This window comes from Pyrus communis, chromosome 4 (genome assembly GCF_041283825.1).
Source record: "Pyrus communis isolate YQ-2024b chromosome 4, ASM4128382v1, whole genome shotgun sequence".
Taxonomy (NCBI): domain Eukaryota; kingdom Viridiplantae; phylum Streptophyta; class Magnoliopsida; order Rosales; family Rosaceae; genus Pyrus; species Pyrus communis.
Window position 1 is genome coordinate 19691817 of NC_142568.1, and position 26035 is coordinate 19717851.

Here is a 26035-nt window from a genome sequence, read left to right on the forward strand (position 1 = left end):
TGATTATAAAGTTTTGTGACACAGTAAACTCCAGAGCATATGTGAGTAGCGTGTGAAGATGAAGATAATTTTTTTTTTTCTTAAATTAAAATTAGATAATTTTGTTGATTAGTTACGAATAAGTCATTTCAAATTTTTAAAAAACTTATCATAAACAACTTTCTAACAAGGCTATAAATTAGGTCATGAAGAAAAATACTATTTTTCAAATACCAAATAAAAATTGATAACATATAAAAAATATTTATTATTAAGGTCTGATGTGAAAAAATTAAGGGACTTTAACCACAAATTGAAAATCAGTAAGGTTTTAGTCAAATAACTATTGGTGACTGGAGGCCAAAACCTAATTTCGCCTTATAATAATATCAAATTAAGCTAAATGATTCACAATTTTAATTAATTAAAACACAATTTAAAAATATTTCCTCTTGCCTTAGCTGTACAAACTCATATACTACTATATTATTTTCACCTCACCAAATCCAAAGGACTAAGATTTTTCAGCTGTCTAATGTCCAAGTTAACCAGAAGTCGAATCTTTATATCACATCGTCGCAATTCAATCATGTTGTTTCATATGTCTTTGGACTTATCCAGAGAACCAATGTGCTACTGCTCTTGTCCGTAAATGATTGAGCCCTGGTCATGAGTCTCATGACCCACTCATAAACCTTTGAATGAAAAAGATCAAAGATAAAACGAGCCAAAACCACACGTATACAAAAACCACTACAGCATTAGATTTTCTCTTCGGGGCCGACATGATTTTGCTTAGTCAACAGCATAAATGTAATTAGCATTAATCCAACTAACTATAAAAATGATTATCCTTGTAAAAATTATTATCAATAGCACAAAGAAAATTAATATTAAATTAGACTTATTGAGAGAAAATAAATGAAAAGGTTGGAAGAAATTACAATCAGTTATTGCAGTTACCATCCTCTCCTTTTCCAAAATAAATATAGAAATAACAACGTGGATCATACAGCATTGCCCATTGGCTATGAAACGTGGACTTCTTAACCTAAAAGTAACATCTTTACCTCACCTTCCCTTCCCTTCCCTTTCTCTGTTTCATGATTACTTTTTCACATGTTATTCTTTTATTTCTGAGTTGACTCGAAGTCTAGAAGCATTATCAAAACGCAAGAGTCCAGTTATACCACAGGCTATAAAAACATAGGACATGATGCTGCACTAAATCAAGAAACTAGTCCCAAGCTTCTTCTTCTCTCTTTGCTTCTTAGTTATATTGGTTATCAGAAACCTTGTTAGATTTTAGTCATGGGTTCATATATTACTGGTTCATGCACTCCCACAAACACTAAAATTTCTTTGTCATTATTTTTCCTTCTTGTTGGAGTAGCTTCTGCTCAATTGTCCTCTACTTTCTATGGAACATCATGTCCTAATGCCCTGTCCACCATAAAATCCGCCGTGGACTCAGCGGTGTCGAAGGAAGCTCGCATGGGAGCTTCCTTGCTCCGCCTTCATTTCCATGATTGCTTTGTTAATGCAAGTGATGGTTTCTACATACTCATCCTTTAAATTCCCGCCTAATCATGATTATCTTTCATGTATAATTCTTATCCTTCACCTGCATGCATGCACGCTCATGTGAGTATATATAGGATGTCAATGGCGCTCTCTAAAAAGTCCTGTTGTATACTCATTCTGCACTCCTTTCCGGTGTTTTTTCCGTCATATTTGTGCATGGTTAGAGTGCTGAGACCTTTTTAGAGTCCTATTAACAACTATACATAATTGTTTAAGAGGTATTGTGTCAAGGATAGTTTAGTATATGCTTAGGTTTTGTTGTGTAACTTCACAATGCAATCCAACCAAATGAAAATTTAGCTCAGCTGACATGTTTGTTTCTCTATGGAACATATTGGTAAAAGCATTTTGGTTATCCATATATTTATGAAACAATATTCCGATCATGTAGTTTGTTTAGAGGTTTTTCCGACCAAAAAAGAAGTTAATAAATTCTTCAAATAGAATTCCGTTAGTTCTTTCACACCTAGTTGAAGAGACAAAAAAAAGAATATGGTTATAAACGAATTCTCAATCACTCTATTTTTATTTATTTATTTATATTTATTTGAGGAAACTTCGTGATTTTGTTTTCCTGACCAGGACATATTTTTCAAAGGGACAAATGGACAGTACTCTATGTCGGAAAAGAGTTTTGTAATGAAACAAGCTCATTTTTCATTTGCTTTCTTTGTCATCCACAATTTTAAAGTGGAAGATAAAGTAGGCACTAATTTGAATCTTAGGCATGTCTTCTCTAAATGCAAGAGAAATACAATATTTTTTAACACAGATCGACAGCCAAAAGCTTGGACCTTTTGTTTTGTTGTTAACAAATTATTTTCTTTTCTATTTCTGTTTTATTTTTAACAATACGATAATTTGATATGACTTCTTGTTTTCTCATACTGAGCTTTTTGTCGTAGTAACAAAAAATTGTGAATATGCATGTACAGATTAGGACAAAAGAAGAGTCATGTTTCTCAAAGAAAAGGTGACAAGTTCGCATAACAAATATTAATTGTGCATGCAGGGATGTGATGCTTCGGTTCTGCTGGATGACACAGCCAATTTCACAGGAGAGAAAACAGCAGGTGCTAATGCTAATTCTTTGAGGGGATTTGATGTAATCGATACAATTAAATCTCAATTGGAGAGTCTCTGCCCCAAAGTGGTCTCTTGTGCTGACATCTTAACTGTTGCTGCTAGGGACTCTATTGTTGCAGTAAGTCAGAAACCCTACTAATTAATCAACTGAGATGCTCCAAAAAGAATTATCATGCATTCCTTCAAGTGTACTTTTTCCTTTAAACTATTATAAGAAAAAGTTGAATCATGATTTGTTTAGAATGCTAATAGCGACTTCCCTATGTTTGTCATCGTTAAATCTCAATTTGTGCTATGTGTAACAATTTAAATTGTTTACGCAGTTGGGTGGACTTACCTATACAGTGCCATTGGGCAGAAGAGACTCCACCACAGCAAGCCTAAGTGCTGCCAATTCCAACATACCCGCTCCCACATTGAACCTTTCTGCGCTTATTACTGCTTTCTCAAACAAAGGCTTCACTGCAAAGGAACTAGTGGCCCTCTCAGGTTTGCTCAATTCAAATCATTCCTAATTAATTATTTAACATGCATTATTAATCAAGTGCAATCTCTAATTACTTTGTTGTTATTTAATTAGGATCGCATACAATTGGGCAAGCTAGGTGCACAACATTCCGGACGCGTCTTTATAATGAAGCAAACATAAACGCTTCATTTGCAACATCGCTGAAATCAAGTTGTCCAACTAGTGGAGGCGCTAACAATCTCTCCCCACTGGATGTCACAAGTCCTACATCTTTTGACAATGCTTATTTCACGAATTTGGTGAGCCAAAAGGGCCTATTGCACTCTGACCAACAGCTCTTTAGCGGTGGATCTACCGACTCTCAGGTGAATGCTTACGTGAGCAATCCAGCAACCTTCAGAACCGACTTTGCCAATGCTATGATAAAAATGGGAAACCTTAGCCCTCTCACGGGCACCAATGGTCAGATTAGGACCAACTGTAGAAAAGTCAACTAAGTTCGTAGAACTAGAGAGTCGGCATGTGTCAGTTCCAAGTGTCTATTTCGGATTGGTTACTTTTTTGCGACATGGGGGTATTTTGTGGATGAATTATTCCATTAATAAAAGCTTTTTTCTTGATGTTTTGGGATTGGTTACTTTTTCGATATGGGGGTATTTGCGATACGGGAATTGAAAAACTCAGAAATCTTTACAGTACCAAAACAAATAAAAACTCATTTCAACATCTTTTAGTACAATCTTATAAATTTTGTCCCGAATTTACTAGGTCTAAAGTGTACAAAGTGAGCAAAACCACATCTTGATTGGTACTTTGGTCTTATATATCAAATATAATTGTCAACGCTAAACCAAATGACATGATCACATAATTCAATTATTGCATATTATCAATAATAAATATTTAACTGATATAATATGAATGCAACTTAACTTCATTTTACCAAACCCATTCATTTAATAAAACAAGCGGCCTTGCATGTCCTATACCTCCATTTTACCATTGCCGTGGTGAATCAGAAGCTCTATTATATAACTAACACCCCCTAATTTAGTCATCCCAAATTCCCCTTTTGTTAGTCATTTCATTCTTCTCTTGTTCGCCAGATTTCCCACTATTTCATACCATTCTTTTAATTTCACTTTTGTCGCCTTAGCTGGTCCCTACGAGAATCGAACTCAACCACATGATCGATAATTTCATTGTCATAACCCAATCTCGAATTTATCAGTATCCATCCACTCCAATATGTAATGATATATGCATATAATCGATACTATTATGATTTCCACAATATCAGTAATAATATATTATATTTTAAAATATGCTTTTATATTAATTATAGAGATATATCAAGAATAATATATGTTTAACAAAGAGAGCCCGTGAGGCTTGGTCTCTTTTGAGCCTTACAGCCCGTTGCTTCTTCAATTGAACTTCAGTCCAGCAACGAAATAAAAAGAAATTCTCCTCTTTATATTTGGGCCAGCAGCTCCAATTTATTTATTTAATTTTTTTTTTTTTGGGACCTGCAGCCCCACTCCAAATCAGCCCTTTGTCTGTTCCTTTTTTTTCATTAGGCAGCAACTACCCTAGTCTCATAGATTACTCACAAATGGGCCCTGATGCCGCCCAACCTTTACCTTATTTGCTCAAACTAATATGCCTTTTTCAATTCGATTGCATATGTTGCATTTGAGATTGCAGAGGATCAACTTGAAGTTTGCACTAAATTTCGAACCTACAGTTTTGAGACGTGTCATAGAAATTTGAAGTTTTTATAAGGACTTTTATTCCGTTCAACTCGTGCCTTGCTGACCTAACATGTGTATGTGTATGTGTGTGTGTGTAGTATTTGACTTGCCTCGACACATAAATATTTAACTTGTACTTATACACCTTTCATATGTCACATTTCACATCTTCAACAATTGTTTTGTCTTAGTACATCTAATTATCTATATTATTATTAAGAAAACTCTCTGTGTATATATTATTAACTATTTATAAAAAATACTAAGTACTTCTTACCGCAACCACAAAATTTCTAACGGTTATCGCAAGGATGTCTATGCATGACATAGAGCAAGTTTGGCGGAGCCCTCTTCTTTCCTTTCATTTTCGACAATGAGGTTTCGGAGGATACAGTTAAAAGGTACACCCAAAAATCAAAAATTAATATGGATGTTTCCTTGAAAGAGGAGCAAGACATTTATGGGCTTGGGCTTGGGCTTGGGAAGGAGGGGAATTAAGATTAAAGAAGTACAACTATAAGTAGATTAAGTCTTACAATAAATTAATATTAATATGATTTAAATTCGTAAAGATGAATATTACTATACTATAGTACTAAGTGACATGAAAATATGAATTAAACATGCATAACGTTTTTTGGATTGGGGTGGTAATGGGAATTTATTAAAGTGTGACATGTCGTGTGTACTGGTTGGCTCGACTGAACACTAATGTGTGGGCACACAACGGGGAACGCAGCTCACTTCAAAGGTAGTTGGTTTCAGAGGTCTTTTCGTTTTCAAAGTTAGGCATAGGATTTAAAGAAAAACAAACTTTATGAAAAACTACCAAGCTCAACTCATTTTATTTGGATTAAATTATACTTTATAGTCGAAGACATTTATATAAACATATAGAGACATGAAATTTTTGGCCCCATTGCACATGACACACATGCCAACGACATTGTCGTTGGAAATTTTGCCAGGACATTTTTCCGGTCATCGAAGATTTTATCGAGGAAAAAAAAGTAATAATAGTGTCTACTAGGATATTTGAATCCATGACCACCCAAGCGAAACAATGGCAACTTACCAACTTAACTACACATTTATTTTATTGTAAATTTTTATTTTTTATATATCATCACTATTTGTTGAGAATGATGTTGTTGAGCAGTGACATCATTTGGTTAATAATATGTTGTATATTACTCATCAGTGAGTCCACCTTATAAGGACCCTTTCTACCATTCTGTAAATCATCAATGAAATATTACAATTCACACCAAATTTCATATGTTGACATATGTAAAATCAAACAAATCAGTTGGACACCAATATTAACTACAATTTTTCCGAACAGCTTAAACACAAAGGAGGCCAATGCCAAGCATAGTTATCCGCCAAATTTGTGGCGCTGCTAAATCAATTTGGAAAAGATAAAGATCTAATAATTTTTAGACCTCCCACCCCATTTTTCATATAAGCCAAGCCTACCAAACAAAAATTGGCTCACCCCGCTCTAGTGGCTCTTAAAATGGAACCCAGTCATAGCATTTTTTTTCTTCTTAACTCTATTAGTTAAACACATTGGAGTTTCCTGCTTCTTAAGAAGAAATGAAGTAATTTTACTTCGATGTTCATATGTAAAAGACTATAAATTCATGGTTCTGCCCTTAATTGGATATATATTGTATGCCAAAAGTTTCAGCGAGAGTTGTGAGGCTTTGTGCATTTGTCGTACGTGGGGATGCAGATGGAGTCATTTGTGTCAAAAATATTCCATGCAACGAATGGCCCGTGCGCACATGGAGCACCAGTGGACCTGCGGTTTGTGGCCATTTTCTTCAGCACAAGAACTGCCGACAAATTAGATAAACAAAGAACGATATAAATATATTGATCAAGTTGTAGTCGATACGTCTGGTTGGTGGTTTCAAATTCTTAACCTTTTGCTTTCTGTTTAGGTTCTTCCAGTACCATCCTCTTCATTCAATAATATGCCAAGAATAAAATCTGTGTGTACACAATTAGTAGGTGTACCCAGCACCCACTATTTCTTTGTTGTTTGATCTTCTGGTACATATTAAAAAGGAAAGGACGCTTATATTTATAGGGATCTGGATCCTCTCCTAAGCTAATGGAGAGGATTCTCCTGACCCATCATCGTAAGCTGTTGGATTTTTATCCAATAGCTACAAACAGGGAGTCCCTTTACAGCTATAATAATTGTAACCGTTAGATAAAAATTCAATGGTCCACGATGATGGGTCAGGAGGATCCTCCCCATTAGCTTAGGAGAGGATCCAAATCCTATTTATAGCCCATGCTTGGAACTGTGTCAGAGTCCCACATCTTGTGCTGATGAATGATTATTTCATGCCTTAATTTAAAGAATGCATTTTCACAAGAAAATGCAAGGTACTTGAAACTTTTGTTTTTAGGGTATAAATAAGGTATAACATACTTCCCTTACTTCTAGTAAGAGGAAAGCCCTCAACCTTCACTAACCTAGCATCATTTGATCGTACAAATTTTATAATTTGAAACAGTCAATAATCTAGAATTGTGACACAGGGTGCCATATCTTATGATATTTATCTCATGGTTTAATTAAAAGGTGTGTTTGCCGTAGAATCGTATGGTAAATGAAGAAATTGAATAAAAATCCTAAATCAGTATCCATTAGTAATTTGGAACCCACCAAGAACTGATAATAATTTCACAATTTATTGAATGAATAATAATAAGATGACAACCTTATCAAGTTCAAAAATATTAATCTTATCATATATTTGTATCATCTTTAATAGAGATAGGACCCACATACCATGATGGGTCTTACCTTTATTAGAAAGATGATATAAATGATTATACAAATAGGTGGTACGTATAACATTACTCTATCGAGTTATTCTTTTAGCTTAGTCATTTGTCCTTGATCACATCTTCACATGAAAAATAATGATTTGTAAGGATCTTGGGCATCATTTGATCACACATGTTTATCGTATATCGTACAACCAGAAATTATTATAAATTTTTTTATTTAAAATTAAATATAAACAGTTCTTGACGAAAACTGACCATACAATGTACGATAAACGGATGTGATTGGAAAATCTAAAGAGAATCCTCATAATTGGTTCATTATTTTTAAGCTAAATTATCAATTTACCCCCTGAATTATCACTCAACTTTCGATTTCTTCTATGAACTTTTTAATTGAAAAATTAAAGACTTAAACCATTTTTTTTGGACGAAACTCGATGCACCAAGCAGTTCTCTTTTTATAAAGCGAAACTCGATGCACCGACAGTCAAAGAGTTAATAATCTGCGTGACAAACTTCTTTTATTTTTATGTGCTAAAGTCTCTAAATGGATCACAGAAAGGCAGACAACTTTATGGATAGCTTTATGTGACATACTTTTAGTACATTAACTTCATGAAATATTGGTCCTTGTGTCAATAATATTTTATGCAAGCACTCACTAATGGTGTAGCAAGATCGAATGGAGAAGAAGGGACTATATGTGCAAACATATAGCCTTTACTGTTCGAAAAATGTCGTTAACATGTGATGAGGACACGGCAGAGCCGAAAGATACCCAACAAACCACGCTGCTGCTTTATTGAATACATGGACAGGAACCTGTACCGATCTTTCCCCACTGCTTTAAATATTTAGCAGCCAGAATTAGAGGGGGAAAAAAAATATCAAACACAATATGTTCCCAACAACCAACTACCAGAAGCAATCCATCTCCCAAAACCCAAATCAAAATAAAATGCTGTCTATGGTAAGATGTATTAAGAACAACTTAAACAAGGGCTGCTCAATCAATAACTCCAATTAAAATGGATTCTTCCTTCCACCCTCCCCTCAACAACAAAACCATCCCTTGATATTGCACCAACAAAAAAACATAAGGCTTTTCTCCTGAATAACATTACTCTTTGAGAGAAAACACTTCAAGCTCGATATGTTACAAAGAAAACAATGATGATGAGTTCAATGGGAAGAAGACGCCAAAAGAATATTTGGCTACTGAAAATAAGCTAGAACGTGAGAAGTTGCTAGTTGGGGGCTAATTTTTTTTTTCTCCAATTAAAATCTAAGTGTTTTTTCACTTATGGTTATCAGGATGATAATTCTAATTTACTTAAAAATGAATAAACCCAAACCATACCATGATAGTATTATCATTAAAAGATTTGTACTTGACATATTGTAATACGGTACTACCTTAAGTTAATCAATCTCTATCTTTGGTGCACATTTAATATATAAAGCATACAGCTTGGATATTGACAGTAACAGCCAAATTTTACTTAGATTTATGTTTGTTTCCCTTATAGAATGGGTGTTAGGGAGAGGAATTCAGACACAGAACCTCCAACACAAGAATAAACACTTTTAACTACTTGAGCTATAAATTATGTAATTGATGTTCTTTAAACTTGTATAAATAAGTAAACGAAAGAGAAGCAAAGGGAGTATTCATGACTGAATTAGAACATGGTTTAGATGCATCTAAGAAGCACAACCACAAGATGTACACTTTTAGGCAGTAGTTGAGGTTGCTACCACAATACATTTTAGACATTAAACAAAAAGAACTTAAGATAAATTACAAAGCATTACTAACTAAGAGTAACCTTGCATTGGCCAGATCCATGGCCATATATTAACACAACAAGACCATCATGCCTTCTTCATCAAATTAAAATCCACGGCAGCCTCGGTTGCCTCCAGTGCTCACCGTGCTAAATCGAAAGCACAATGTTGAAGTAGGCGAGCCAACATCCTCTTGTTCATAATCTCCCATAGAATCAAACGAGGAACTTGTGCTCGAAAACTGGCTCCTTCCATGGTACTTCCTTGTGTTCACTGATGAATCTGATGATGACGAGAACAACGAAGATGACGGCGATGAAGGCGAAGATGGCGAAGATGGCACATGGGCTTTCTTGAGACTTATTTTCAGGAAAAGGGTGTGCAAAAGATTGGATCTTGAATGCTTTTTGTTTGGTTTTTTGTAGGAATTGGAAAAGTATGGAGGAGGAGGAGTGAGAGGAGGAAGTGCTGTGTCCTCACTGAATGTGCATTTTGGGGTACCTGGCTGAGATTCCCACATGAATGGGACATTAGCAGGCAATCCTCCATAGTAGACTCTCAAAGATGGATTTGCTATGGAGCTTTCCTTGGACAAATGCTTAGACTTAGAGAAGAACTTGTTCTCATCAGCTTGTTTAGTTGTGAGGGACTTTTGGGGAGGGTCTGGGTTGCCACTGTACATGATTTTGGTTTGATCGATGATGGTGTTGTTTTGGCTTGCTTTTGTATGAGTTGAAAGTGCTTGAACTTGTAGTGGGGGTTTGGAAGAGAATGTGAAAGTAGAGGAGCGCGCTTTGGCCTTCGTTCTGCTTTTTGGGAGTAAATAAATCCACAACACGATGACGTCAAACAAATAAGATACGTTTATATATAGTTCAATTAAGTCCTTATTCCAACAAAATAATAATTTAGTGAACTCGTGAAACTCAACTGTTGACTTTAAAATCTAAGTATGTCGAGGAAATTGTTACTATACAGGCAGCTTCCGTAGATTGGCAACATGATTAGTTGAGAAACTAATGGCTCTATAGGCCTGTTTGATTGTGATTAATGTAATGATAAGGGTGCTGCAAAAGAGATCTAACTTAAGTGATTAAGAGTATTTAACATTGTACTTAAGTTCCAACTTTGAGACCAAGGTACATTAAGCGCACTTTTTTTTGTGATTGGTAAAGGCACTTGTTAAGTGATTAAGAATGTTTAGCTTACATTCGAGGTTCTATATTCGAATCTTCATTCTTGGTATGGTTAGTATAAGACAACAAACAAAACAATGATATATTAAGACCTATATATGTGAAATGTCCAGTTATTGAAATCAATTGGCTATGTTTTGGGGCCTCTATGTCAATGGTCCGTATATTATGTTGAGTATGAACTAACAAATCAGTAGTTGAGATTATCAATTGTCTGTGGTCCCTTGACACTGCCCTGATAAGGCTGTTTTCAATTCTCGAAATCAATAATTAAGTAGGTTAGTTGTTCTGATTATTATTCGAATTTAACTCTCAAGTCCTACTGAAGTCGGAAAATGTAGCTGCGTCGCACCCCCCAACATATCGACCTCATAATAACAAGCCAAATGGAGGTTCATATTCGACCAAAAAAATTGGTCCATATTTGAGCAGGTAGCACTATTATGTGACAATAATAATAATCATAATAATGATAGCAACATTTAAAGATAAGCATATGCAAATAATTTGGGGTATTTTACTTTGAACAAATAAAATATTGCAAATTGCTAAGGAGGATATTTTGATTGGCATGGACGGAGCCACCTTGAGGCGGGGATGCCCCCACTCAATTTTTTTGGTATATAAGGTGTATCCACTAGTTTTTTTGTTTGTGACATTAGCATTAACTCTTTCAGTTGCTCTGCCACTATTTAAGGAGCATTTTCGGTTATGAAATTTCTGAAGAATTAATTGAGAAATTGAATAAGAGCTCACTAGATAAATGATAACATGGCTATTATTACATAGAGATATATTTGATGGTATTGGTAGTAAAGTTGTCATGCAACGCTTTCAAAATATGAAATGCGTTGAGAGATTTTGTAATATGTTGTATAGAAAACCTTATAGATTAATATATAAGTGTTTTGTTTAATATATTCTTGAGCTTTTGAATTTGTGCCTTCCTTGTTTGAGGATGCCCTCATCCATAAAAAATTTGGGCTTAGTCCTTGTGAGTTGGTAAGGTTCGTTCTGTTCATTAAGCTAAGGCCTTATTTGAGTCTCGCTGCCGAAAATCCCTCTTGGTGGATGATCTATAAAAATTAAAAATGGGGTTAAGACCCCCTTTGTAAATCCTAAAAAAAACTTATGATATGTCCTGACTCTGAGATGAAGTAACCTCTTCTTCCCTAAACTTTTTTCAGGTAAAAAATAAATAAAAATAAAAACATATTGCAAATTGGCAATACCTTTGCCTAGTAAAATAGATAGCTTTTTTAGTAGAGATAGGGTATAACAAAGATTCATGCATGATGCAAACCCTTCGTCGAACTCGAGCCCACGTCGAATAAGAATCATGCCATACGATAAACCGTGTGCATTCTTAGTGGAATTGTTGAAAGTCTTATTCGTTTGGAATTATTTTTAAAATGATTAAAACTCTTTTACTGAAATTATTTTTTAAACCAATCTTTAATAAAATGCAAGTGATCCTTACAATACATTTAAAGTGCTTCTAGTTATGTGCTTCTTACATGAAACACTTTAAATGCTTTTAGAACCTAAAAATACTTTTGCTAAAAACACTTTTAGTTATTTTAAAAGCACTTCCAAACGAGCCTTTGAGCTTCTACTTCTAATTAGTCACAATCACGTCGCTCTTCTCTTTATATATTTTTTTTCTTTTTGGCGGGTCACCATTATCGCACATTATTATATACAATTGTTTAATTATATACCAAAGTCTTTGAAAATATATATTAAAAGAAGAAGACGACTAAAATCATGCTTGTCAAATTTCAGACGCTCACTTAATTTGAGTACGTATACTACAACATTCTAAGGGAATCACTACATCTGAAATTTAATCACAAAGTGTTCTTTTTTACTTGTAAGTAAGAGGTCTTATGAAGAAAGAGATTTAAAACTAACAACGCGGTGGGTTAAAAAGAAAGATGTTAACCACTAGAGCAATCCACCTCTTGTACTGACCGAATCATGATTTGAAAACATGTTCCAGCTCTGTATAAAACACATTTGTACAGTTTTACGGGTTTACGGGTTTTTTAAGTAGAACCATGCATATACGTAAACCCAAATGTTTCATGTATGTTGCCTTTACATATACACGATGTTTAAAAAGCGTTGGGTGCTGGTCGGACGACGGGTAGGAACCCAATGCTCATGCATCTAGGCGGGACCCTAAGTGGTATTTTTTAATTTAATTAAATTTATTATATAACATACAAATAAATGTCTACATATAATTAAAAAAAAACTATATAATTTTATTGGCATACATAAGTTGCAAAATAAAATGACATATAAATTATAAAATATTAAACATATCGAAAACATGGAGAACAAACATATAATGAGTGTTCATCAAATTATCTTACAAGTCTCTTACAAATTATTAAAAAATAAAATAAAAAATGAAAGTTATCTTTTTCTATTTAAGTGAGAGTTGCGATGCCCAGACAAACTTACACATTCTTTTTTATTTTTTAAACGCCTAAAAATTAATTGTGATAGTAACCAACTGCTTAGAGCTTAGGCAAACCCTTGCGCTCCATGTGCTCCCGAGCCACACTTTGCATTGTATATTATAGACACCATGACTATTTGCATCCCGACGCCATATGCTCAAAGTTTCTCACGGACTTTTTGATCATGGAATTTTTTGCAACGTAAAATATGGTTCAATTGCTACATTGACCTACAAACGGCACCATCTTCTCCCTAAGGATCCGCGATAGGCATTCTGTATTTGCAATCAAGCATGTGTTCAAGTCATTAGGTTTCTTTGATTTATTAGGAAAACATACAATGGACAGATTTTCCTTTTTTAAGAAACTTCAACAGTACAGGGTGAAGAGAGTTAAAGTTTCACCGTAAAACTAATTAGCAATATAAAAAGTAGTTCAACTAGTTATAAGCACATGCAGTGTCCATTATTTTCTCAATGTGAGACTCGTACTCTCAACAAGAGGGATGGTATAGTTAGCTTTATTTCGAAACTTCCTAGAGAGAAAGGTAAAAAGGCCAACTACTACACTGTAACACTGTAATTCCGAGGTGAACAAGCTCAAATCCAAGATCAGTTAGATAGAATGCAAGTGACAGAAAGACATCTTCATTAGGGGTGGGTTAAAAAAACACCGAAAATCAGGGGAAAAAAAAAAGAATGAACATCAAACCGAAACCCGAAAAAAAAAACCAAACCGAAAAAGAAAAAACTTAACTGAACCGAATACCTTTACACTTTATGAATGTATATCCATGATGTTTCTTTTGTGAAACTTTGTTGCCAAGTTTGAAACTAAGTCTAGGGCTTTTTAAAAGAGCATACTTGGTTCAATTAGGGAGGATATTTCATTGGTTATAGAGGAAATTTTTGGAAGGCTTTGGAACTTGAAATAGTTTCTCTATTTGTTTGTTTTTTGAATAGATTTTTCTTTGCAATTGAGGTTGTTGACACAATATGATTGGTTTATATGATCTTGTACATGTACAACTACCTTCCCACTTTCTACTTTTCCTATTTTCTTATTATTAGTCTACCAATACAAGCCTTTTTCTAAATTTCATATTAAAAAAAATTGTTTTATAAAATAAAATATAAAAAAATCAAAACCGAACCGAACAAAATCAAATCGAAAAAAAAAAAAAAAAAAACCAAAAACAAAATCAAACCGAAGTTTCTGTTTGATTTAGATTTTAGCAAAAAACTGAATCGAATGAAACCGAACCCACTCCTTATTACAATTTAAAAGAACAGTCAAATAAATTAGTAATCCATATTGCGGCAGCCAATTTGAGAGAAAGGGTATGGAGTCCATGAGCCGGGCCTATATTTGCTCCTTTTTAAGTTGGGCTTACATGGCCGTTTACTTGGGCCTGTTCCTATGAAATTTACACTGCAAAATAGTAAAGAAGGTCCAATACGCATGTGATTTTTTTATTTTATTTTATTTTATATAATTTTTGGACAAACGATGTATGTGAATTGTGATGTTAACGAGTTAAAACCAAGGTTTTAAAAAACGTTAGGTGGCAGTCGGACGATGGACTGGGGTCTACCACTTAGGTTGCTAAGCGGGGCTTATGCGGTTTTAAGTAAATTTATTATAAATCGTATAAATAAATGTCTACTTATACTTAAATACACATAATTGCATTGGGATACATAAATTGTAAAATAGAATGATATATATATATATATATATATATATATATATTATAAAGTATTAAAACATAATGCAAAATAAAGGTTATATATTTTCTGTCTAAGAGAAATTCGTGATCTAGGCGGGTGCTTAAACAGGTCTGAACATACTAGGCAGAAGCCTAAGCAGATATAGGTGCCCTTTCTTAATTTTCAAACGTCTAGAGATTAATCAGAACGGTGGTCAGCCGTCTAGCGTCTAGGTTATGCTATGCGGGAATTTTTAAAATAGTGGTTAAAGCAAATAACAATTGGCCATCAATGAAAGAGAAAGATTGGAAGGAATCCTTACATCAACGTTCCCATGTTCAAATTCGATTTTTTTTTTTTTTTAACGAACGATATCGTTTGGTGAATTAAGAGTATAGTCAAACTAAGATTTTAAAGGATTTTAAAAGTGATAGATTTAAAAGGATTTAAAAAGATTAAAGACTCTTACAAAATTCATATGGATTTTAAAGAATTTGAATGGATTGTGGTGGATTGTGGTGGAAGGATTTGAAATCATTGGGGGTGAGGTTGGATTCTTTTTAGTCTTGATTATATATATTTTTCCTCTCAAACCCCACAAAATCCACAACTTATTGAAATCCTCCAAAATCTTAATTTTTTTAATACACTTAGATTTGGATGGATTTTAAAATCCTTTAAAATCTTTTAATTGACTACACCTAGATTTGAATGAATTCTAAAATCCTTTAAAATCTTTTAATTGATTACACTAGGATTTTAAAATCTTTTAAAATCCTCTCAAATCTGAGTTTGACTACACCCCTAAGTTGTTAAATATTAAAAGTAGGTAGATTGTCAAAATAAATTGACTAGATAAGCTTGGAAATTAAGGAAATAAATCAAGAAATTAAATAGCAAGAAAGGATGAGTAGTGTATAAATTGATTTGCAATGCGCCTCAGCCTATTCCCATACAAGAAAAAGGGATAAGAAGGTAGTATCCACCACTTAGACGTTGGCAATGGCGATGAAAAAAATTTTGGTTGCTGGAATTTTTGTTTCGGCCTTCTTGTTGCTGCTCCAGTGTGAAGAAGCTCATGCAGCAGAATTCGTTGTAGGGGACGACCAGGGATGGGGTCCACAAACTAACATGTCTCGCTGGCTTGAAGGCAAGAGTTTCAAGGCAGGAGATGTATTGAGTAAGATTTTCATAGGGCTTAAGAATTTTCTTTCATCCTCATATTTGATTAATGAATATATGGTCTAATTTTTTCCAACTGTTTTTTCTTTTTGTGCAGTTTTCCGATACACTTGTCCATATTGCTCATTTGTCACTGTAATAAGTGACTATTATTACCGGTTATGCGACGCATATAGTGGTTTGAAGAAATTTTACAATTCAGGAAATGATCGTGTGATATTAGATTATGGTGATAATTTTTTTGTTCCTAGTTATCATGAGTACTGTGAAAAATTGAAGTTCAAGGTTTTCGCTAACTGAGAGATATATTAGCTTTCCCTCAAATAAAAGATCTGCTGAGTAAATCTTTTGAATGTTATTTTGGTTTTTCCTTGTTTATTTATGAAATAATTGCTTTTCACATTTGGTTGTTGAATTACCTAATATGAGAACTTGGATAATTACAATTTTTATTTATTTATGAAAGAATTTCCGCATTGGTAATACTTTAAATATCCAACTAAATCAAGTTCATAGTTATCTTAAGGGTCATCATTTAACCGAATGAAATTAAAAATACAACAAAACTAACGTTAGGTTCAGAATTGAAGCAAGTCTTTACGCTTTTTTCACTGAAAGTGATGAGAAAGTGATAGCAATTTTGCATCTCATCTCCAGCCTTAACGCGCTTTTATAAATGGGGGTGGATTCTCTTCCCTTCTAATCTTTCTCCCCTCTTATTTATGGTTAAGATTAAGTCACGTTAACTTCTTGTATTGAGTTTTTTTATAAAGACAATAAAACAAAAAACGTCAACATCTTGTATTGAAATTTTTTTTATAAAAATAATAAGACAAAAAACAAAGTGTAACAGAAAAGGAGGGAATAAGATAGGAATATGAGGGGAGAGAATCATCATACTCCTTTATAATTACCCATAAGGCGCCCGTTTAAAATAATCAACGGCCAAACTTGAGCTAATTGTAGCAAGAATATACAAATTGAAAAAAATAAGGAAAAATAAGAAGGCAATTATTTTTTATTTATTTATTTTTTTTTTTTACCATCTATAAATACTCAACCTCCTTCTTCATTCTCTCTGCATCACAACTCAATATATATTTTACCTACAATCTTCTATATTTGTTATTTAGACATTTATGATGTTATTTAGAAATTTATTATTACACGTGGATGATAAGAACAACAAAACAATATGTATTTACCTCCAATCTTCTATATTTGTTATTTAGACCTTTATTATGTTTTTTAGACATTTATTATGATACATGGACGATAATGACAACAACTTAATATTTATTTCACCTACAATCTTCTATATTTATTTATTGTATTTTCTGTTTGAACAAACGATATTTTTTATATATTAAAGGGGGGAGGAGGGTCAGCTCCACATGGCTTGAAGCGATGGCTTTATTGTGAGTAAGGATGTTGGCATACTTGAGAGATGGACATGTGGAGGAAAGAAGCCAACTTGATTCTTTTAAATATTAATTTATTGCAAGTGAGATTAATAGACATGTGGTGGAAATGCAAGATTGCTTCTTTTAATATTATTTCATAGGCAAGCTTGCAGTGGAGCTTCTCTCCACAGGTTCAATGTTCTCATCAAACAGGCTTTCTCAGTTCTCTTTATAAAGAAGCAGAGGCACAAGGGTTGTGGGCACTCAACCAATCAATCAAACAACTCAACTCAAATCAGCTCCTTAATTTCCTTGTAAACATTTACTTTTAGTCAAGCACCCTTTACTTTCCTTGTTTTTAGCTCTGCTGCTCACTCGGTAGTATTGATTTCCTTTGTATTTTTATTTACAACCTTGAAAGCCATTCCCCAAATCACTAGACATTGCCACAAGACTAAAGTAACTTGCCCAATCCCTTGGGAACAAGCTCCAACCTTGTATTGGGCATCCTTTTGTATTTATATAACTTTGTAATATAAATATTACATTTTTGTACAACTACATTTCCAGTCATTTAAATTACAAGTAATCTACAATACCAGTCATTTACTTTCCTTTGTTAGTTACACTTCCAGCAAACTTGTCATTTACATATTGTTACATCTCTCCACATAAGTAAAGTCCTTATCTTTAAGGTAAAGAAAGAACTTTGATTTGAGCCACTCCCACTCAATGGCGCAATCTCTTTGTTAGAAGTTGAACTCAGGCGCAATCTCAATCATTTAAATTCTGTCTACTAGCGGCAACTAGTAATAGCATGCTCACACCCACCAATTTCTTGTTCGAGCAAGTTCCTGGCATGTCCACGGGAACCATAGCGAATTTAGGGGGCGAACACCAAGCACGGTCAAAGACGACGTTCTGTTTGCAACTCTACCAAGTTCATAATTCCTACCCCGTCTAATCACGGGAAAGATAATGTGTGCATATTGTGTGAGGAGTTTGCTGGCCAAAGCGCGTGATTACATTGGTGAAAACAAGACTCATACGGTGATCATCGAATACCTACATCAGACCAGTTATCATTTGCGTTCTTTCAAGCAGCAGTTGAATATTAGAGTGCATGATTAACAAACGAATAAACTAACTATAAACAAATATAATTTTATTGTGAACGAAAGATTGTCATGATGGCTACATAACTTGCAAATGACTTTTCAAATAAACTAATACAAGCACTACTATATATAGTGAAAACTAAAGCAAAACCTTAATCTTTAATGGGCAAGAAACTCTAATATTCTTGGTCCACAAGAAAACCATAAACAATAATAAAATAATAACTAATTTTTCAAAACCCCCGTCAAACTCCTAGCGGTACACGTCATGAGTTTGCCAACAAACAGATACAGATGCAAGCTCCGTTAGGCGGACACAACAAGGTAATCTCCGTTAGGCGGACAAGACAAGACAAGCTCCGTTAGGTGGACAAAACAAGCGAGCAAGCAATCAAGCTAGCAAACAGGCGAACGAGCGAAAGTATTAGAAGTGGTGCAAGTGCAATAATCCAATCCCAATGCCAGTGTAAACTTTCAATCAAACAAACTTCAGTTCACCAGCACACAACGTCACTCGAGTGGTCACCAATTCAAATAGTTGAGTAATCATTGCAACAACAAGCTCCACCAGCAGGTTATTTCCATGATATCCGTGTGGGCCTCAGAAAGGTCAAACACAAAAGACAAACAGCACATCTTTTTCCTTGCCCGTGTGGGCCTCAAAACCTAACTACTACTCTCTTCGTTTTTTTTTTTTTTTTTTTTTTTTTTTCTTTTTCCTCTCTTTTTCTCCAAACAACATTAATAATGAAACATGCAATCTGGGTTCGCAGCAGCAACTCGATGTGGGTTCGAGGACAGTCGTGGGTCGAACGCGGTCAGCAGCAGGGGCTTGGTAGGAGTAGTGGTGCAGGCGTGACTGAGTGGCAAGACGATGATGCAGCGGAAGGTTCAGGCAGGCAATGAGGTGGGGGTACGATACGGGTCTGGTTCATGGTGGAGCAGCGTGCAGGTCAGAAACAGCGGCGGTGGCGGGTGGTGGTTGAGCAGCAGCGGTGGTGAATGGTTCTGCAGATCAATACGCGTGGATGGTGATGCGGGTTCATGGTGGTTGTTCCGAGTGTAGAAGAAGACGATGACGTGATGTAGCAAACAAATTCAATTTTTTTTTGCGCTCTTTTTTGTAAGCAACAAAACCCTAACAAGGGCACAACGACAAACCACAACGAAGAATAGGAACGTGACAAGACAAACAAACTAGTTACCAAGAACACATTCAACCCTGAAGGATCAAACCTGCTCTGATACCAAATTGAATATCAGAGTGTACGATTAACAAATGAACAAACTAACTATAAACTAATATAATTTTATTAAGTGAACGAAAGATTGCCATGACAGCTATATAACCCAAGAGGCTACATGCGAATGACTTTTCAAATAAACTAATACAAGCACTACTATATAAAGTGAAAACTAAAGCAAAACCATAATCTTTAATGGGCAAGAAACTCTAATATCATTGGCCCACAAGAAAAACATAAACAATAATAAAATAAGGGATCTTTTGATTGAGACACCTCAATTTTGAATTTTTTTAGATCAAACATCCATGCCTTTTAGTGATTTGATTAAACTTTTTTTTTTTTGTCATAATTTTGGTGCTATATGCACATTATATTGTAACAAATTTCCTATAATCTAGCATTTTAATTACACTATCATCCATTAGAGATAATTGTAAAAAAAAAAAAAAAAAAGCAAGTTGGTTCGATTCAATTTATTTTCACAATAATGCTACAATTTAGCAATAATTATGTACGATCAAAATAATTTAAAATATTCTAAAATCCCATAAAATCAAACGTACCGAAATAAGTTTTTCTTTTATTACGTTAAGAGAAAATAGGATTGAGAATAATATAAACGTACCAATACACAATGTGTACAAAATAAAACGTACCAAAATAAAAATAACGTACCAATATTAACAACATGTATCAAAACAAACGTACCAATTAATGATTTTTGTAAATTCAAACGTACCCGCAAATAATATATGCGTAATGTATTGTATGTAATAATAATTCATCAACAACTATACTTAAAAAAACAGAAAAAAATATATATTTTCACAAAAAAAATTGAAAAAATTACACGAAGCTTTTATGTTGATCACCAACTATTTGAAAAAAAAAAACCATTTGGAAAAAGAAATAATATTAAATGTTTGCAAAACAAAAAAAACTGTGATCGAAAAAACATATCTGGAATAAGAGAAAATATAGTTTAATTACTAATATCTTCACTAAATAAGGAAATGTGCATCATGCATATAAAAGGATAAATTCAAAAATTATTTTAATTTAAAAAAATATAATAATGACATGTAATTTAGCTTGAGTGGTTATTGGTCAAAGCACTTTAATCAAATTTTAAAAAGGCACAGATGTTTAATCTAAATGATATAAAAAAACTGTAGAGGATTCTAATTTTCCCATAAAAGGGACAATAGCTAATTTTCCAACAGGGTAGTCACCTTTTCTAATTTCTGACAAAAGTTTTGTAGAAAACGTATACACTGAAAGATGCTCTGCGTGGACAGTTGAACATATTGCAAATAAACAAGATTTATAGAGTATTAGTACACTATCAAATACATTGCTATAAGAAGCTTTCTACAGTTATGATAGGCTATGATGAATTGTATCTAAACCAAAATTATTTGGGGATATTTAATACTACTTTTCTTCTCTCAAAACGTTGAGGAAAAAACTTTCTGAACGTCTTTACCCTTTTTTTGTGGGACATTGGGTCACCTTGATCAGCCAGTAGCCACAGTTTTTAGATGATTTCTTTCGAACTTACAAGATGGAACCCTGTTCATTTTCATTAAATCCACAAGCTTAAGAAGAAAACTTGGAGCCCTAAATGCATGTCTTTTTTATTTATCGCTGATATTTAGTTTGTTTGCGGAAGGTCAACAGGCTACTGCACATGTGCCTTGAACTTAATCATTTGCCACGCATGACCAATGTTAGACCGCTGTTATCGGGTCTAGACCTGAATAAACCTTCAATTCTTTCTATCTACTCAGTAGTAGCATTCTGCAATTGGCCCCTTGCTCTCTCTGTCTTGAGAAAACTTCACCACCACCCCCCTTGCTAAAGGTATAACGATATTATATAGTTTACGAAGGAGGTAGAAACTATTTTGTAAATGAGCAGATATTACTTGTTAGACTAACAGAACTAGTCGAGTAACAAAGCTCAGAGATTACAGTTGCAGCTTTGGAGTGATTGTGTGGAAAATTTGTTATTTACAAATTTTACTAACTAAAACAAAAATATAGCTAGCACTAGGAGACACACCATACTAGTAAAAATATTGTGGATCGCACCACTAGCGGCCCGACATCGAATATTGACTTTCCTGCACACTGATCTTATCTCTCCGTCTTGGCCTGTGAGTATGCCCAGACTTCCCAGTTTTCGCATTGCTTGGGCAAAGTCCGAATGGAATGTATCGGGATATGCTATGTACGCTCTGACATAAGATGAAGTCAGGCTACCGTTCATTAGTTGCTGATCAGAATGGAGAAGGCCCATTTCCATCTCCAAATTTTTGAAGTAGGCGAAGTCAAATCGGGTATCAGTTGTGATGTCGAGTGGCTGGGTCACACTGGTGACATTGCTGAGCCATTCCTCCTTTGGACAGACCACCTTTAGCTTCTCACCAAGGGACACATTTAAATCCTTGTCATTGTAGATGCGGTGGTAAAAGGAGGCGCAGTGTGCTGCTCCAATGGTGTGTGCCCCTACATTCAATTAATCAATATTATTACAAAATCTCGTCTCCAAAACAATCTACATAACTAAAGAGGTGCATCCCCTCACATATACTATTTCTTAAACCCTCACGCATACTAATTTTGTCTCCTTAACCCACCTAGTCAAACTAGAACATAACCAAGTGAACTTTGCCAACCTAACAAAACTTACAATGTGTTAAAATCAGATGCAGAATAAGCAATAAAGTGCGTTACAAATCAAACAGAGACAATATAAGCAATATAGTGTGCTTCTTCGTTACGATTTCATGATACCGAGCAGATACAGAAGCATCAATAAAGTCCCACATCACAACATTATATGACAAGTAAAATGTGTTGTAATCAAACTGAAAAACAATAATTTGTTAATTACCTGATAAGGCCACCATCTCTCTGGAATTGAACCCTTTTAGCTCAAATGCAGAGATCAATTCAGAAAGATTGAAGTTGGGGGACGGGATATTAACGCCAACATCTGGGAAATTGGCCTTGGTGGAGTCCCTCCGGCCCAATTGGACGTCCCATGTAGGGCCATTCCACTAGGAGCGAAATAAATTGTTGGGCACCAATTAGAAGCAAAGTAAAAAAGAAGACTACGAATTATATGGATTCTAAAATAACAAATGACACAAAAGAAAAAATTCGTGAAAAACAATTACTTTTGGAAAACTGATATTAATAGACTTATTTAGCTACATAGTTGTTTATTCATATCTTCGAAAGAAAATTCGAAATTTTTCATAAAAATTACTCTAATGTCTCTCAAACTCTCAACTTCACTCAAAAGAAAATTCGAAATTTTTCATAAAAATTACCCTAATATCTCTCAAACTCTCAACTTCACTCATTCTCCACTCATTGTAAAATCTACCACAATTAAACAAAGAGTGCTATCACCAAAAGAAAATAGCGAACTTGAAGTTTAAAAGCTACCTACGGTTAGAAATAACAAAATCAGGGACTTAGGAAGTTCAGTAATTTTACGGAAAGGGTACCATCCCGAATGATTAATTTTACCACGAAATGAATCCAAAGTTGCAACTTATGAATCTACCCTTCAGTGCAACCAACACGAAATATATGACAAGATGTATCAGGACACAATCCCATATGGAACAAACCTAAACAGTTGAGTCCCCCACTGAGCAATACAAACATAAGCCACCTTTCCTCTTTCGCAGTAGGCTGACACAGATTTCATAATTCTCAATTGCTTTGGCATTAAATCAAAAACTTACACGCCTGGTTTCCCGACGCTAAAACGATGATCCTATGGGTTGTTCATTAGTCATAAAGCCATAAACTCCCAAAAATGGCAGAAACAGACAACTAACAGCATATGGCACACACATCCACAGAAACTGAAATTTCTTACCGCAACTACAGAATCTCTGGCAGCCACCGCTAGGATGTCTGCACAAGACACGGTTGCAGGACACGCCACCTCCAATGCTGCCTTTATGTCGTCCACCACCTCGAACCCACGAAGGGATCTCAAGTTTAGCGGAGCGGACTTCTCTCCTATCACTTCTGCCGTATCGTCCAGAAGAATGGAGGCATCGCAACCCTACGAAGAAGATAAAAATCACGTTAAATTTCATTCCGAGTGCCATGATATAGTCCAGATACAATTTAGCAAAATATTGTACAAAAGAAAAAAGAACATAGAGATATAGCATACTCACGTTCACAAAACAGTCGTGAAAGAAGAGGTTGAGAAGCGAGGCTGCCATGCGTGGCTCGTCTACGACAACAGTGTGGACATGACGCTCGATGATGGTCATCATGTCAGGACACTTTGAAGAATAGGGGTTAGAGGTGTTGTCGGAAGCATTAGTAATTGAGAAGAATGAAATAAAGAAAATTAAGACGAAAGCCATGCTTCCTTCTCAAAAAGTTTTTCTGTGCTGTGGAAGTGGCTGGCGTTTGTTGCATGGGTGTTGTGTGTGTGTGTGTGTATAATTAGGTGGATGATCAATGGAAGTCAATGATAAAAAAAGAGAGATACTAAGAATTAGGTGGATGATTAATGGAAGTCAATGATAAAAAAAAGAAGCAGAGAGATACTAAGAATACATAAGAAATATTGAACTGCACTCTAGTTTTCTTTCTTTTTTTTTTTTTTTCTTTTTTTTTTTTTATTTTTAATCCAGATGAATATTTTGTTTTGGAATTGGTTTGCAAGTTACACAAGCAATCCAAGTATAGTAGGTCTAGTAATCTAAGAGCTAGACTTTGAACATGTTTTTTTAGGGCTATAGGAGGGAAAATTTTTAGGTGTTCCGGGTACACCAAAAAATTTTGGTGTACCCACACTCATAAAAATTTGATTTTATTATTTTATTGAAAAAAAAGTGAGGGTAGGGTCCACCATTATGAGTGAGGGTACATCAAAATTTTTTGGTGTACCCGGAACACCCAAAAATTTCTCCTATAGGAGAGGAGAACTTTGAAATCAATGTGTAGGTATGAAGAATGGTGTGTGGAAATCCTTTTGCATATATATTTTTGTTTTTCAAACACTTCCATGTATATAGTTAGTCGAGGTCCACGGCTGTCTTTTGAAAATGTAATACTCATGCATGGTTAATTGGCTGCTATTCCATATCCAGTTCTGGACAGTTGTGCAAATTCTTTTACAAGTTTTCGAGGCAAAATCAATTTTGTAATTTTTTTTTTTTGACTAAGTCAAGGGTATCCCAAAGGCTTCCCAGGCCCAAGTACTAGAGAAATTTTTGGGTGTTCCGGGTACACCAAAAAAATTTGGTGTACCCTCACTCATAATGGTGGACCCTACCCTCACTTTTTTTTCAATAAAATAATAAAATCAAATTTTAATGAGTGTGGGTACACCAAATTTTTTTGGTGTACCCGGAACACCTAAAAATTTTCCCAAGTACTAATCCCTCCGGCGCATGTGAAATGCTCCAACTGTGCATTGCAGCACAGTGCCTGGCCACTTTGACAGCTTCGGGGTTCGAAGCTAGGCTGGGGAGCAAACCCAACTAGGCAAGAACTACTTAGGCCGCTTGCAGTGGTTTAATTTTGTAATATTGACTCGACCATTACATCTTTATTATAGGATAAAAACAATTTAAATATTAAACACAAAACAAAAAATACGAGCTAAAACTTTGTGGTTTTGTTGCAGGTTAGGTGGTAATATATACTTTTTATACACCATTATTTATAAACTTACATGCATGTTAGGTGAAATTGTTTCTTAGATTAAACCTAGTTCGGACCCTACTGCATAAGCGAATTTTTAAATTAAGTATGTTACAAGTCATTTACTAATTGATAAGTTGAATTGGAGATGGCACATAGTAACCTAAAGTCGACACCAGCATCTGAAAATTCCCATCAACATTTTCATCACTTTTGTCATGTACAATTAATGTGTTTTAAATCTTTGAAAAACATAGTCATCGACCCCTATTATGTTACCCTGCACACACATTTTCTTGTTGCTACCAACGTTATTGTTGAATTAACTCAAGAGTTAATGGCCTTCCCGCTACGGACTGGTAGAATTGTAAAACACCAAAAGACATTTGATCTAACAAAAACTACCATTTACAACTGTCATTTACTACCACCCCTCATCAACCACCCTTTCTTCACGTTATACAGCTCCCATGCCTTAACTACTTACAGCTTTTGTATAATTTTTGCATATTTTTCCACATATATTTTGTCAGTCATAGTCA

At 34.6% G+C, this 26035-nt stretch overlaps 3 protein-coding genes across 3 annotated transcripts; 1 reads left to right on the plus strand and 2 right to left on the minus strand.

The window, feature by feature from the left end:
* Window positions 1-1197: 1197 nt before the first annotated feature.
* On the plus strand, window positions 1198-3738 carry LOC137722446 (cationic peroxidase 1). The gene is made up of 4 exons (XM_068461451.2): window positions 1198-1521; window positions 2576-2767; window positions 2973-3138; window positions 3230-3738. Exons 1-4 carry the CDS (start codon window positions 1291-1293, stop codon window positions 3613-3615), a joined length of 975 nt encoding a protein of 324 aa, XP_068317552.1. The 5' UTR covers window positions 1198-1290; the 3' UTR covers window positions 3616-3738.
* A 5601-nt stretch (window positions 3739-9339) lies between these two features.
* On the minus strand, window positions 9340-10297 carry LOC148697598 (uncharacterized). The gene has a single exon (XM_088692814.1). It carries the CDS (start codon window positions 10154-10156, stop codon window positions 9581-9583), a length of 576 nt encoding a protein of 191 aa, XP_088548940.1. The 5' UTR covers window positions 10157-10297; the 3' UTR covers window positions 9340-9580.
* Window positions 10298-21767: 11470 nt separating this feature from the next.
* Window positions 21768-24252, minus strand: LOC148697599 (peroxidase P7-like). The gene is made up of 4 exons (XM_088692016.1): window positions 24011-24252; window positions 23701-23892; window positions 22699-22864; window positions 21768-22310 (listed from the first exon to the last, which is right to left on the minus strand). The coding sequence occupies exons 1-4, from the start codon at window positions 24203-24205 to the stop codon at window positions 21829-21831; spliced, it is 1035 nt and encodes a 344-aa protein (XP_088548142.1). The 5' UTR covers window positions 24206-24252; the 3' UTR covers window positions 21768-21828.
* Window positions 24253-26035: the final 1783 nt, after the last annotated feature.

Excerpts from the sequence above, each read along its gene's own strand:
- LOC137722446 (XM_068461451.2), top strand. The coding sequence starts at position 1,291 with ATGGGTTCATATATTACTGGTTCATGCACTCCCACAAACACTAAAATT. Across the intron at positions 1,522-2,575 it reads TCCATGATTGCTTTGTTAAT|GGATGTGATGCTTCGGTTCT; the intron begins GCAAGTGATGGT and ends TTGTGCATGCAG. Across the intron at positions 3,139-3,229 it reads GGAACTAGTGGCCCTCTCAG|GATCGCATACAATTGGGCAA; the intron begins GTTTGCTCAATT and ends TTATTTAATTAG.
- LOC148697599 (XM_088692016.1), bottom strand. The coding sequence starts at position 24,205 with ATGGCTTTCGTCTTAATTTTCTTTATTTCATTCTTCTCAATTACTAAT. Across the intron at positions 23,893-24,010 it reads TTCACGACTGTTTTGTGAAC|GGTTGCGATGCCTCCATTCT; the intron begins GTGAGTATGCTA and ends TCTTCTTCGTAG. Across the intron at positions 22,865-23,700 it reads CCAGAGATTCTGTAGTTGCG|TGGAATGGCCCTACATGGGA; the intron begins GTAAGAAATTTC and ends TTTCGCTCCTAG.
- LOC148697598 (XM_088692814.1), bottom strand. The coding sequence starts at position 10,156 with ATGTACAGTGGCAACCCAGACCCTCCCCAAAAGTCCCTCACAACTAAA.